Raw genomic sequence first — 14623 nt, forward strand, 5'->3', positions numbered from 1 at the left:
CTATACCTCAGGTTTTATTAGGCGATGGACTGTCCTCAGACTAAAACTGTTCCAGTGTAATTAAAATTATTTAATCATGTATTTTGAACGATTTTAAAGAACAATACAGACAGATCTAATTATGCTTATTTTAAATTAATAATGTAATGTGGACACAACTGAACTGATGTTTCACGAGCTGAAAAAAACAATTCACTGTCTTCACTATGTTTGCATGCAACTGATTCCACAATCCACCAACCATTTTGGCTTTCCAGCCCATTAGAATTTTTTTTCTCAATATTAAAACGTATTTTTCAATCTATAAACGGCATTGTGCTAGTATATGTTTAATATTCTTTCTCGGGGTTTATGAATTCTGAAGTTCAAATCAAAAGTCCCCCCTGCAATTAGAGACAATAAACATCTTAATAATAATAATAACAATAATCCTGAAATACAAGACTTTGAACTCGGTGAAGTTGGGCGTATGAAGTTGGCTTGAGGCGTAACTGGAATACATGCACACTTGACACCATACTGAAAAGGCCTTAAGTGAGTTTTGCACCCTGAACCTCTTTGCTGTGAATTGCCACCGGGCTGCCCTCTTCCGTTCTTTCCTGAACCAAATAATTTACAGAATTACTGTCTGCAAAATGAGGCATGCATGGCCTATAAAAGCTGGGGCTGCAGCTGGGAAAGAAATTAAGAAGCAAACACTGCGTTAAAGCAAGCTAATTTTAACACCAAAAGGCACGGGGATTTTTTTTCTTCATCACTGTACCGCCCCCTATGGGCCGTCTTTGAGACGCCCCTTCCTTAACTTTCTCCCTCCCTTCCCCAGTATCTCGCCTCCTCCTCCAACGTACCCCCTTATAGACTATTGCATTAAATCGCTTTTCATTCCCTTGCAATGGCAGCCGTGCGAAGTGGAGGATTTATGCCTTTGGTGCAGCCGCACGACGGTAATTGTTCCATGAAGCGTTTGGCGCTTTAGATGTTGATGAGCACCACCAGTGTGCGCCAACCAACCAACCAACCAACCAACCAACCAACCACCATCAAGTTCCACTAGTTGCAACGTTTTGCCGAGGAGCTTGATGTGTTCCCGCCGCTGGAGGAAGAGGATTTGCGCATTCTTACACGGCCACATGCACTGAATTAGACGCCTTCTTGGCGTGAGAGGGGAAAAGTGCACACCAAGACACGGGCTGGTGCACGCCGCAGCACCAGTGGCAGCAGACGCGGAGAAAGGGAAGAGAAGAGGGAGGGGGGGAGATTCGTGCTTCTCCCTGCGTGCACATGAATGAAAGTCACGGCGCTGGTCTCCTCGAACCTGGGATTACTGTGTATTCCCCGAAGCCCCTTTCTTCCTTCATTTCCCCCCCAAGCGACATCCTTTTTTTGTTTGTTTTGTTTTGTCTCCCAACTTTAGCTGTGGCTTTCTTTGAAATGACACCGCTAAATTCATTTGCTGGAAGAAGACTGGAGCCAATATTGGCGCGCCAGCTGACTCGTCAATGAGACTGTGTTATGGAGCTAAACGCAGAGGAGACTTGAATCTTAAGGATTCTCCTGCAGCCGACAGACACCGGGGTGGACCAAAATCCATGTTTGCACCAAGACCGGAGCCCGAAGAAGGGCTTTGGGCGTGATGTGTTTTTCATTTTCATTTTTGTTGGTGTTGCGGGATGCGTTGGCGTTTACAGTCATCTGCACGGTAAGCGGATCATCATTAACGCGACCAGACATACGCTCCAGAAAAAGCCTGCTCTATCCATGGTTCTGAAATGCTTTTGACGTCAGTGAAGTTCATTTCTGTATTTATGTAGGTGTGTGCCAAAGAAAAAAACGAGTCTCTGTGCTTTGCCCACGGCAGATTTACGCATTGCAAATCATACACGCAAACGTTCGTGCATACGCGCGCAGAATGCACAAGGACGTCAAGATTCATTGCATATAAAGTCCTCGTCGACGGGTAGCACATAAAAACCAAGTGCATGTTGCTGGTGTGTTATAGACGGAGCAGATTTGGGCATGTTTGCTGCGTCGGTGCGTAAGCTTTCGTGGTCTCTTAAGGAGGGGTAGGAATAGTGTGTGTGTGTGTGTGTGTGTGTGTGTGTGTGTGTGTGTGTGTGTGTGTGTGTGTGTCTGTGTGTGTGTGTGTGTGTGTGTGTGTGTGTGTGTGTGTGTGTGTGTGTGTGTGTGCGCGTGTGTGTGCGCGCGCGCGCGCGCTCGCGTAAGTGTGTGTGTGCGCGCGCGTGTGTGTGTGTGGCGAAGGCTAAAAAGAGAGGGAAACTATCTAGGCTTCTTAAAGAAAATGCCAGATATGTAACATGATTGGAAAATGTACCCCCTTAATAAAATGCAGTGGGATCAAATGATTAGCCTTTTAATTGACCAATACCAAACGGCTGGTGACGGTTCCATCTCTAGGTGTTTTTATCCTTTTTTTTCTTTTTTTTTTTCTTTTTTAGCTAATCACCCCTGGCTATCCGGTCATGGGAGCACAATTTATTTTATGTTGAGCCCCCAACCCTCCTGATGTCTGGTATGTGGGCTGAGTGATAAATCTTTTGGCGATGGGATGGGTGGGCTGCGGTGTTTGTTTGAAAAATCAAATAATATATTGTATTTTTATAATCATAAATATCCATGTCTGGATGGATAGATCATCAGACAAGTACTCGTCCACACCGGAAAAAAAAAAAAGATCCTTTGGATTCACTTAATTCGAACATGTACATCGGTTGCACATGATTAAAATGTGGTAAATGAGTAATTTTCCCATGCCCCCCACCCCATAAACAAATGACATCTTGTAATTTTAACATATTTTAATTATGTACAACCAAAAAGCAGTAACTTTTTTTTTCTCTGTGTCGTAACCTGTGATATTTTAGCTTATGTGTTATTGTGTCCTCCTCTCTGCTAGTTTCTTGAGAAATGCACAATGTAGCACACGTTTTGATGTTCTTTTTTTATATAATGTCTGTGTGTTGAAATTGTGTATCTGTTCTGTGCTTTATATCCTTTTTTTTTTTTTTTCCTGGTACCGTTAAAATGAAAGGACACAATTAGCTGCCGTTTGAAGGCCTGCTGAGGCTTGCTTATTCAAATTCTGGTCATCGACATGTCTTTTGGCCAACTTGTGCTTTTAAGCGTGGCAGTCGTACCTGTGTAAAACAGCACCCATCCTTTCTCTTTCCCTCCCCAGATGACACGTCATACTGACACCGCACTTGAGTGAGCTGGGGCACCTTCTCCCAGGAAACATGCATTTCTGGGCCCTGAATATAATCCTTGTGATTGCATCATCTCTGAGGCTGGGCGAGATGTATGACAATTACGGGGAAATCTGCCGCAACCTGTGCACATGTGAGGAGAAGGAAAGCATCCTCACCGTCAGCTGCGAGAACCGCGGAATCATCAGAGTGACGGAGATCAGCCCGGTTCAGTTCTCCACGTACCACCTCCTGCTGACGGGAAACCTGCTGAAAAAACTGTCGGCCAATGATTTCATCAATTACACCGGAGTGACCATCCTGCACTTGGGGAACAATGACATCTCAGAGATAGAAACAGGTGCCTTCAACGGACTCCAGGGATTAAAGAGGTTGCACCTGAATAACAACAAAATTGACATTTTGAGAGATGATACGTTTGCAGGACTGGAGAGTTTGGAATATCTCCAAATCGATTACAATTACATCAGCAACATTGAGCCCAACACCTTGAGCAAACTGCACCAACTGACGGTGATGATTCTGAATGACAACCTGCTGGCTTTCCTGCCCCCCAACATCTTTCGCAATGTCCCCCTTACGCATTTGGACCTGCGAGGGAACCTGTTAAAAATGTTTCCGTACGTTGGCCTCCTAGAGCACATGGACAAGGTTGTGGAATTACAGCTGGAAGAGAATCCATGGAACTGCTCATGCGAGCTGATTGCTTTGAAGGCCTGGCTGGAGAGTATCGCCTACACGGCGCTGGTGGGAGAAGTGGTGTGCGAGACACCCTTCAGGCTCCACGGGAGGGACCTGGATGAGGTGTCCAAGCAGGAACTATGCCCGAGGAGGCCACAAGAGGACACGGTAAGGCCCGCGCCCCCCAGCAGCACCAACGGATATTACCATACCACACCGGCCGCTGTCACAGCCTCGGCCACCTCATCTGCTGTCTTTCGGTCCTCTTCCAGACCAACCAAGGGCAGTCGTCAATTTAACCGTACTAGGTTAAAGCCCACCTCTCGACTCCCAGGCGGTAGCCCTTACAACTATGGCCCCATCATTGCTTTTCAGACCAAATCGCCTGTGCCTTTGGACTGCCCCACGGCCTGCACGTGCAACCTGCAGATATCTGAAATTGGACTGAATGTAAATTGCCAAGAGAGAAAGATCGAAAGTATCTCTGACCTAAAACCCAAGCCATACAATCCGAAAAAAATGTATCTCACTGGAAATTATATCCCCGTGGTACGAAGATCAGATTTTGTCGACGCCGTTGGATTGGATTTGCTTCACCTGGGAAACAACAGGATAACTGTGATCCATGACAGGGCTTTTGGGGATTTAACAAATCTGCGTAGGCTGTATTTAAATGGTAATCTCATGGACAGGCTGACGGGGGAAATGTTTTTTGGGTTGCAGAACTTGCAATATCTTTATTTAGAGTACAATAAAATCAAGGAGGTTGATGCGGGCACATTTCGTTACCTGACCAATCTCCAGCTGCTGTTTCTCAATAACAATCTCCTGAAAACATTACCTTTGGGCGTTTTTTCCAGCCTCTCCCTGTCTCGACTTAATCTGCGCAACAACCGTTTCCAAAACCTGCCTGTAAGTGGTGTTTTGGATCAGCTGAAGCTACTGGTGCAGATAGATCTCTTTGAAAACCCCTGGGACTGCTCCTGCGATATCGTGGGTATGAAAATATGGCTTGAGCAGCTCAGTGCAGGCACAGTGGTCAATGAGATCATATGCGAGACACCCAAACGGCACACAAAAATGGACCTTCGCTCCATCTCGTCGGAGCAGCTGTGCCCCGACCACTCTGATACGTACGTCTCACCGACCCCCCAGACCGAGGAGCCGTTAGATGACCGGGTCATCCCCACGGATACCCCACACAGGTTCAACTCCTCCAGCAGCACTGTCCCTTTGTCCGTCCTCATCCTGAGCCTCTTGCTTGTCTTCATAATGTCAGTTTTTGTGGCCGCGGGTCTCTTTGTTGTGGTGATGAAGAAGCGCAAAAAATCCCAGAGTGACCGCACCAGCACCAACAACTCTGACGTCAGCTCCTTCAACTTGCAGTACAGCCTCTACAGCAACCGCTCAGGCACCAAAGCGAAGGCACCGGCCGGTCACGTCTATGAATACATCCCACATCCGATGGGTCACATGTGCAAAAACCCCATCTACAGATCAAGGGAAGGAAATGCGGTGGAGGATTACCGTGACCTTCACGAGCTCAAGGTGACTTACAGAAGTACCCCAGATGAGGAGAGGAATCGCAGCATGTTGAGGAGCCCCGCGTACAGCGTTAGCACTATTGAACCAATGGACAACCCCTCCCCGGTCCAGGATGCGGACCATTTCTTTCGGGGCATCCTTGAGGCCAATAAGCAGTCCCCTCATCAGTCCATCTCATCCCTCCCAGTGGGTGCGAGTTTAGAGTACAAGTACACCGGCCCAGTGTCATATACCTACAACCCTAATTTTGATGTCAGGCGTCAGTTCTTGCACCCGGACAGGATCAGAGAAACGGTGCTCTACGGCACCTCACCCAGTACTGTTTATGTGGAACCCAACAGAAACGAATACTTGGAGCTAAAAGCAAAACTGCAGTCTGAGCCTGATTACCTCGAAGTTCTCGAGAAACAGACCACCTTCAGCCAGTTCTGAACCACACAGTCATTTATTCCATGGAGCATTTTGTCCCATTTTACCCCATCGGGAAACTTTCTTGGGTGCCTTGGCACAAAGACAAGCAGGAGGAAACTGGTTGAGTCCTGCGGGGTGTGCCGAACAATCTTCTTCTTATTGGTTCAACTTGGACACTATCAGAATGGGGGATGAACACAATTGCTAACTAACGATGCAATTTTTATTTTTATATAGCAATGATCACAAATTTGAAGTGTATACATAAGTCCCGCTTCAAATTCAGGAATATAACCGTGCATATGGTATATTGTCAGAAAAGAAAAAAAAAAATGTTGATACAATCACCCCTGGACAAAACAACAATAACAGAAAACAAAACACACTGTACAGCAGATGATAAAACTGTGTAGGATTATTTCCTGCTGTAGTCTGTAAGTACCGTAAGTATTTATTGATATAATCTACCATGTCTTTTCAATATCAAACTTTTGATTCTACATCGACATTACCTGTGTCATCATACATCACCATTTTCAGGAGCAAGAAAAAAAAAGGCTTTTGTTTCGTAGTTTCATTTCTTGTAGCTTGGCATTGTAAAGTGGCTTTCTAGTTTTGAGGGAAGTGGCACACCCCGAATACAAAAAAAAAAAAAAAAGAGACTGTGCCAATTGCTGAGGAAGAAGAACAAAAAAAATTATGTTTGTATGCGTTCAGCACTTTTGGGGAATTAGAAGGCAAGTTCACAAGCTCTCATATAAAAGATTATTATATTAAAAATGAATTGGGGTATCGATTCTTAATATATAGATTTATTGAAACAAAACATCCTCAATGATATTTGAAGTTTTGATTTTGTTGTGTAATGTTGCTATTTTAATCTATGTAACACCTATTTTTATACAAGCGTTGGCAGAATCTCTATCCCTGATCGAGTCTTATGTTTTGGATTGCTTTGCACTTCTTGCACTATATTGACCAAACTATGTTGTTGTCATCAAATAAACATGATGTCGGTTCTCATGACATGTGCAGTGCACGACTGTTGGTGATCGTATGACGAACTGGGGGTTGGGCAAGGGTTCACTCGGTTGCCAAAAGGGCCACACGTACTTTGAGAGTAACAATTTTTACCAGCCCCATGTACACAAAAGGGTCCCGAAAAATTCCCAAGCAGAAAAGACAACCACCAAGGTGACAAAAAAAAAAAAAAAAAATCCTGCTTTGAGGAAATTATTTCTTGCGACAGCCAAGTGTACTCCCACACTAAAGTCCCACACTGGAATATTACTGTTAATGTAAATACTGCCATTGTCAAGTGTGGAACTGGAGTGAGAGTCAAGATACTGTTCATGATCAAATAATCCAATGACCAAATGTAAATGGCAGGGATCTGGACTAACTTTTTTTTATTTTTTTTACTAGGAGCAGAGTGGCCCCTAATCTGAAATTTTAGAGGCACAAGTAGAAGATTAAGTAGATATTCATCACACTCTTTTTCCCTATATTACCGATATACGGGTTGGTTGAAGTCTGGAGCAAAACTTTGATATAACTTTGATATCAAGCTTGATACTCAAGAGCATGGCAAGTTTATTGGCGCAGATGTTAAAGGTTTTTTTTTTTTTGCTTGTTTTTATTCTTTTAAGTAAATCCCAATAAGAATAAACTGCCTCTGGATTCAGAATTGGATGCTTTTACAGTGTACACGATTTGAATTTAATGAGTAAAGAGCATGTGGCTTTTGGAAAAAAAAAAAAAACTACCTCAATAGTTGACCCACTTAAATATACTCTGGAAGGTTTATCGAAATTCAGCATACGAATGTGACAAGCTGAAATGATTGGAATCCTTTGGGCTATTTCTTTGAATGTCAGTTTTTCTCTGTTTCAATGTGGTCACCTTTGTGGAGCAAATTAGTCGCCATCGTTTCATGAAAAAGCCGAAGAGAGCAGAAGGCACCATTTGGGAGATGAGGAGTCCTGGAACTGAGTGCAACTGTGGACATGTCACAGACGTGTAAGCAGGGGCAGTGAATCATAGCCAGGATGAGTGTGTGTGTGTGTGTGTGTGTGTGTGTGTGTGTGTGTGTGTGTGTGGTGTGTGTGTGTGTGTGTGTGTGTGTGTGTGTGTGTGTGTGTGTGTCCGCGCGTGTGTGATCGTGTTCGTATGTGTTTTTGCATGTCTCTGTGCGTATTTTAGCCTTTGAGATAATTATAGTTGACATATTCTGATATGGAAGCATTATTGTCTATGGACAATTTCTTTTTGCTAACGTGCCAATCCTGACAAAACTAATGGATGCCGTTCAAAATATTACAGGGGTAAAAAACCTTTTAGATTTGACAATCCTAGAATCTGGGAGAGGACGAAATGTAAAAAGGAAGGAACATTTGACATAATCTGTAAGTGTGTGCAAGTATGCGCCAGCCTGAAAGTTGAGCTTTATCACTGTTATGAACAAGCGACCTTTCGACAGTTGTTGGGACAATGCAAGTAGCCTGTGAGTATCTGCCTGTGTGTGTGTGTGTGTGTGTGTGTGTGTGTGTGTGTGTGTGTGTGTGTGTGTGTGTGTGTTGAGTCCTGCCCGTTAAAATAATGCTTTTAATCAGTCAATGGGCTTTTTAGGTCTTAACATAAATGGCGGCACAAAAGCCGGTTATATGATTCCCTTCCATTAATCTCTCAAAAGCTTTGAGTGTGTTTCGCCGTTCTGTTGTGCTGCTCTCCAATGTAGTCAGTGGTTCGAATGGTTTAAGAATAACGACAAAAGAGTAAGACTTTTTTTTTTTTTTTAATATGAAAAACACTTAATCCCCTTGAAGAAAACATTGCCTGCAGTGAAATATGTGAAAGTGTTGCCTCGTGCAAAATAAGAGCTCAGCAATGCAAAGCATGTCTTATGTGCCAATGACGACAAAGTTAGCTCTTTAAAACAACACTGGAACACCAGAAAACACCTGCTGTGACTCTTGAAGTCACAACAAGTGTGAAGAAACAACCCTTTTTTTAACATTACGATGCTTTACTTTTTGGAACCATTTCACACGAGCCGTATTGGCTTTGACGCTTGAACTCGGAGCCAGTCATGTTGCAACACTGTGAAAATTCCAGGCTAATTATAACTCAGTATTTTTTGGCAGGTGCTTGTGTTTATGGTAAACGAATCAGCTTGAAGCTGCACACAGATACAGGGCTAAATTTGCTGCCTCAGATGCATCTGAGCGGTCGGACCTGCTTGGTCCACATGTTGTAGTGCATCATGCTGGTAGGTTACGTTGTGTGTGTGTGTGTGTGTGTGTGTGTGTGTGTGTGTGTGTGTGTGTGTGTGCGTGTGCGTGTGTGTGTGACATGTGCCTAACAAGTGCACATCAAAGTTTCATTAGTTAACCCACCAGGAATTTGCAGGGTAAGTGTTGATTGAGAACAATCCTGATACTGCGGAAAGCAAATCTTCAATCTGCGGCTTGAAAGTTGGTTTTCTGCGGGCATTAAATAATGACCTAAAATGACACACTATAAAGCAAATTAACGTTCTGATGAAGTAAGAATTATTTTCGGAAATTATCTGTGGAACATTGTGGTTATAAAATAACCAACATAAATATTCTCTTTGTCCCTCTTGGGCATATTTAATAATAATAGAAATAATATATTTAAATTTCATTGCTTGTAAAGTGCAAAACATTTCACCAAACTATGTGTTTTTATATGGGTTAACATTTAAAGAGTAAATGAACCACTTGTCCTGGATATTGTAAACATACTGCTTTCATAACAAATGTACTTCAACCACAACGGGTGACACGGTGGTCAAATAGTTAGCCTCACAGTGCAGAGGGGCAGGGTTCGATTCCGGCTGCGTTTTCCTGTGTGGAGTTTGCATGTTTTCCCCGCGCCCGTGTGGGTTATCTCCGGGTGTACCGATTTCCTCCCACATTCCAAAAACATGCATGGCAGGTGAATGGAAATTGTCCCTAGGTGTGAGTGTGAGCGTGAATGGTTGTTTGTCTCCGTGTGTCCTGTGATCAGCTGGCAACCAGTTCAGGGTGTCCCCCGCCTACTGCCTGAAGACAGCTAGGATAGGCTCCCCCATGCCCACGGCCCTCATGAAGATAAGCAGCTCAGATAATGGATGGATAATTCAACCACACAGGCAATTCATTTATTATGCAATAACGTGACATCATCTTTAGTAGACGTCCCCGTTACGGAACGCCATTTTAATTGGACGTCTCCATGAAATGAAGAGACAGAAAAGCGTCCCTTCTTTTTCCCAAAATAATTGCACCACTTCCCGCATTATTCCTCTGTTGACGTACGGTGATAAAAATGAGCCCCTACACGTTGGCTGATATTCATTTCAGTGAAACACTGCCACGTGTCGTCCTCTTCCATGAGCCACTCGACATCGCATTTGTGTCACTTGAGGGACACGTTCAGTTAACATCGGAGGATGGTTGTGTTTTTTTTTTTTTTTGTAATGTGAAGAACATAAAAAAAAAAAAAAAAAAAACAACGGGGATTTAACAAAAATATTGGACGTGAGCGTCACTTCATGCAGTATGAATGTAGCCTGTCTGACAGCTTCATGGAACTATTAAAACTCCCTGTAAAAAATTATATTTTGCTTTAATGTAACATTAGAAACAACTCAAAATGCAGATAAAATCAACAACGATCAATATCATTTACATATTCCATATCTTCTGCACATCCAAGCATTCACTGTAGTTTTTTTTCTTTGACAAACATTTTTGTGTATGGGTCAATGACAAATGAAGCCCGTATCGCACTGAGGGACCAATGTGTTTGCGATGAGAGAAAATGTTGAGTTACCATCAGGGTTCGTTCAAAGTTACAAATGTTCACCAAACGATCGGCAGAGGTTTGAATGGTTTTTGATTATCTTAAGGAAATTTCGAACACATTCAAAATTGATCATATTAAAAAGAAACTTGATTTTTTACTGAACACATTTTTTACATTTTTGTTGAAATGATCATTAACGTTTCCTGAAGAGGTTCCTCTGACAACGGAAGTTTTTTAAATTTGCTGAGCCTGCGCTGCTCAACTTTGAACCGCCAGTTTGCTGCCTCGGGTTTTGCAATAGTCAAAATGTATTAGGGGTTAACCACTGCAAATATTTCTTTTACGTATTCGATGAGGACATGAATTAATAGTTTATCACCTAATTACCAGTAACCTGATGGATTCCTCCCACCCCTTGCCCAATCTGGGCGACTCAACTCAGACCAGTTTAACGTTGCTGGCTCGGGTTCTGCAATTACAAAGAGCATGACTTCTATGAACAGAACCTCTCCCTTATCATCGTAAATGATATCGGTTTGTGGCCACGTGAACAAGTTCTTTTCACTCAAGTGCACCATGGACATAATGTGATCTTCCGCCCAAACAAGTTGGGAGATCTGGCCCACACATGGCAGCTCATCATAGGTCACGATGACTAACTAACTTGTTACTCAGGTCTCGAAGAGTTTGCTCCCTTCTTGAGTCAGGGGCGTAGTCATTGCAGAGAAGCGATTATTTCTTCCTTTTCTCTGACCTCTCTTTACTTTTTGCACGATAAGCTTCCCTTGCAGCTGGATCATTGTTAGTGCGTGCCCTGTCTCATGCCGATTTTGATTTTTCTTCAGTTGAGAGAGGCGTCTAAAATGTAGAAATTGTCACTTAAAATGTTTCAAAGTGTGTAATATCTGGACATTCAAAATTAGCAAACAATGTACAAGTTTGATGGATCGTCATAGAGCTTTGAATAGCGCTAAACTTATGGCCCACTGCTCTTATCTGACTAACTGGTTGCACCACATGACTTTGGCAACTAACCTCAAATTAAACTGGTTTCTTTTGGATGTCAAATGATCAAACTCAGAAAGAGTGTCTCATGACTCAACTGAAAATATGTGAGCTGTGTTTTTTTGTTACCTGAGTAACTGTGATGTTATTTGCAGTCTAACAGGATGTGGCAAAATGGCCACCCCAGAGCTGGAAAAATAAACGGATGGATTTGAACTTGAAATTCATACACCCCAAACGCACTGTTAATCAGAATGCCGTGTTTAGAATAGTGGGGGCAAAAAGAACATATTTTTGCAAAGAACATTTTTGGGGTTTACGTCAACTTTAAAACAAAGAGTTGTATCATCAAATACATTTTTTTCTCATTTTCTTTTGTACCACCTGACATTGAAAGTGTAAAAGCTTACATCTGAATGTTTTTTGTTTGTTTGTTTTTTTTAATTCAGTATTTTACTGAGCTCTACAGTACAAACCTTTTAGCTTACTCCTGACGGTCTCTAGCTGATACAACATCCTGTTTACAGCTATTGTTTCTTTAGTTCAAAAAGTGTTTATGGTTGTGCTACCCTGACATTTAGAACATCAAATATGCTGGACAAAAAGTTTGGATTTCATTGTTTTGACTGCTTTGAAACTATTCACGTTAAAAAAAAAACAAAAACAAAAACAAAAAAAAAAACCTTCAAATGAAAATGATGCTGGGTGTTTTAATTTTTTTTTTCCTTCATTGGCCCTAATCCTCTTCCGTATTATTTTCACGATCATGATCAAAATAATATTTGAACAGTTTCTAAGTTTGCTCACAGTTGCACCACCTGACATCTTTGGGCCTTAGAAGCCCAAACGTTGGTGAATGTAATCACTTGACTTTACCGAAACATGCATGAAAATAAATAGGTTGTGTAGAATAAAAGTTTTTGGGACCCAGACAGAAAAATCCGCATGTCGTTGACCCATTTGCACCACCATGTATTCTATTTGTACATTTCTATGACTTGCAGCATGTCAAGATTTGGTATATTTCATCTGTGGCATGTGGCAGACCCCCCCCCCCCCCTTATCATGCTTATCTGAATTGGGTTACATGTGAGAAAAAATATATATATCTGAGGTCACTTGAACCATTTGGTGTGCATCCAGTCTTAAAGATATGACCATTGTTAATTTACCTCAATGAGATATTAAAGGGCGCTTGTAAAGTCTCCTAGCATCTCAGCCGTACTGTCTGTATGCATAAAAATTAAGTTAATTCCGGCCTCAACACAGGGGAGGTGGACACATTCCATATGCTTCAGTGTCTGCCCACCAAACGCTTGCCATCCTGATCTGAGCAATTGAGTCCAATGCGATGCGGTTAATTGAGAGGGCAGGGATGGCATCTGACAGGCTCCGATGGCTCCCATGATTGCTTTAATCAAAGTGGTTAATGGAAATCCTTCAGGCATGCAGAAATGCGCAAATGTTCATCAGCACTCAACCGACTTGGAAAGGCGGTGACGGCAGCGCCACGCCGCGATTCTCAACTCACAGTGCTAAACGTGCAGAGCGGCTACTTTTAATGTTTTATTTTTCAGTCAAACATGCAGCAGTCGACACGCCATTTGCACTGGCTTTTAATGGCCTCAGGCTTTACTGCTTTTACTCTGTATTGTGGCATGGGAATGACTTATTTTGCAAACAACAGAACAACAGTTTCAGCCCATGTGAGACTTTTTCCCCACAGAATTCAGGAGGATTTTGTATTAAATGTATTCCAATGTCATAAATATACTGTGTGTGTGTGTGTATATATATATATATATACACACCGTGTATATATATCGTTCGAGGTTGCCATTTGCTTGTGGTATACCGAGGTACTTGTAGCTGTCCTCAATGTTTGCTATTGTCAAATTCTGTCTCATATTGCGGGACCAAAATGTTGTCTTTTCATTCCAAGTGTAATTTGTCAATGGGTTGTCCAGTCCTGAACATACAACAGTATCCAGACAGTTCCCTTTGTAAATTTGAAATTAAATTCATTGCATGCGTTGGTTGTCTTCTCAAGCAATCTGTCCAATTTGATCCCTCACGTCCACAGAACATATTTAAATGTTAGCCCTCAAATCCTGAAAGAAAGCCTCATTTCTACCGGTTCTCACACCATTAGACATCTAAATGTTTGTTTCTTCTGACAAGGCTTGCAGTATGACACAGAACAAGATGAAGGAGCATCTCGCCCCGAATGGCCGATGCGGGATGTCATTTCTACAGCGAATGCAAAAGATTATACAATGATTGATGGGGACCACTTTTAATTCAACGCTGGTTCGATATGCTCTCAATATGTCTGTTAGATACATTTATGTGTCACGTCACCCGCTCCTTTTTTTGATACTTCTCGTCGAGCCCGAGCTAAAAGCAGTTCCGCACATTTCCATGGTGACGACTTGCTCACGACCGGCTGCGCGAGAGACTCACGCTGCTGAAGTAGAATGTTGAATTCAGTGTGTTGCTTATTATTCGCTTCGCAGGATGATTCCATTTTTGTCAGAAAGGAGATGCGCTTGCTTGTCGAAGCCGGCATACAATTAGATGCTCTGTTGTTATTGGCAGAACGGGCGGGCCTCTGTCGAGGATTGTGATGGCTTTGCGGATGCCTCATAAAAGACCAGTAGGTGGGCGGCTTGCAAGGTGGGTGGGACCGATGCCACTCAGGCTTTAACAGCCCTTCGATTTACTGTATGATTCCACTCATTTTCTCTCTCTCTCTCTCTCTCTCTCTCTCTCTCTGTTGCTCTGTGTGAACGTGCGTGACTCCTCACCTGCCCCCATTTTGTTTCTCTTCACGTTCCTTTCCGAGTGCGCCAACGGTTGTGTATCAGGAATTAGAGTCCACGCTGGGGTGAAGACTCGCTGAATAAAACAGCATCAGGCAGTAAACATATATATATATATATATA

The 14623-nt window shown here is 42.7% G+C and overlaps 1 protein-coding gene and 1 long non-coding RNA gene across 2 annotated transcripts; one reads left to right on the top strand and one right to left on the bottom strand.

The window, feature by feature from the left end:
• The first annotated feature begins 840 nt into the window (after positions 1 to 840).
• On the top strand, positions 841 to 6887 carry slitrk5 (SLIT and NTRK like family member 5). The gene is made up of 2 exons (XM_019868617.1): positions 841 to 1699; positions 3197 to 6887. Exon 2 carries the CDS (start codon positions 3255 to 3257, stop codon positions 5880 to 5882), a length of 2628 nt encoding a protein of 875 aa, XP_019724176.1. The 5' UTR covers positions 841 to 1699; positions 3197 to 3254; the 3' UTR covers positions 5883 to 6887.
• Positions 6888 to 10765: 3878 nt separating this feature from the next.
• Positions 10766 to 11950, bottom strand: LOC109514933 (uncharacterized). Its single transcript, XR_002168081.1, has 2 exons — positions 11861 to 11950; positions 10766 to 11185 (listed from the first exon to the last, which is right to left on the bottom strand). It is a non-coding gene; the product is annotated as an uncharacterized LOC109514933 (long non-coding RNA).
• Positions 11951 to 14623: the final 2673 nt, after the last annotated feature.

Source organism: Hippocampus comes, unplaced genomic scaffold (assembly GCF_001891065.2).
Source record: "Hippocampus comes isolate QL1 unplaced genomic scaffold, H_comes_QL1_v1.1 scaffold41, whole genome shotgun sequence".
NCBI classification, from domain to species: Eukaryota; Metazoa; Chordata; class Actinopteri; order Syngnathiformes; family Syngnathidae; genus Hippocampus; species Hippocampus comes.

Coding starts and splice junctions, on each gene's coding strand:
- slitrk5 (XM_019868617.1), top strand. CDS start 3,255: ATGCATTTCTGGGCCCTGAATATAATCCTTGTGATTGCATCATCTCTG.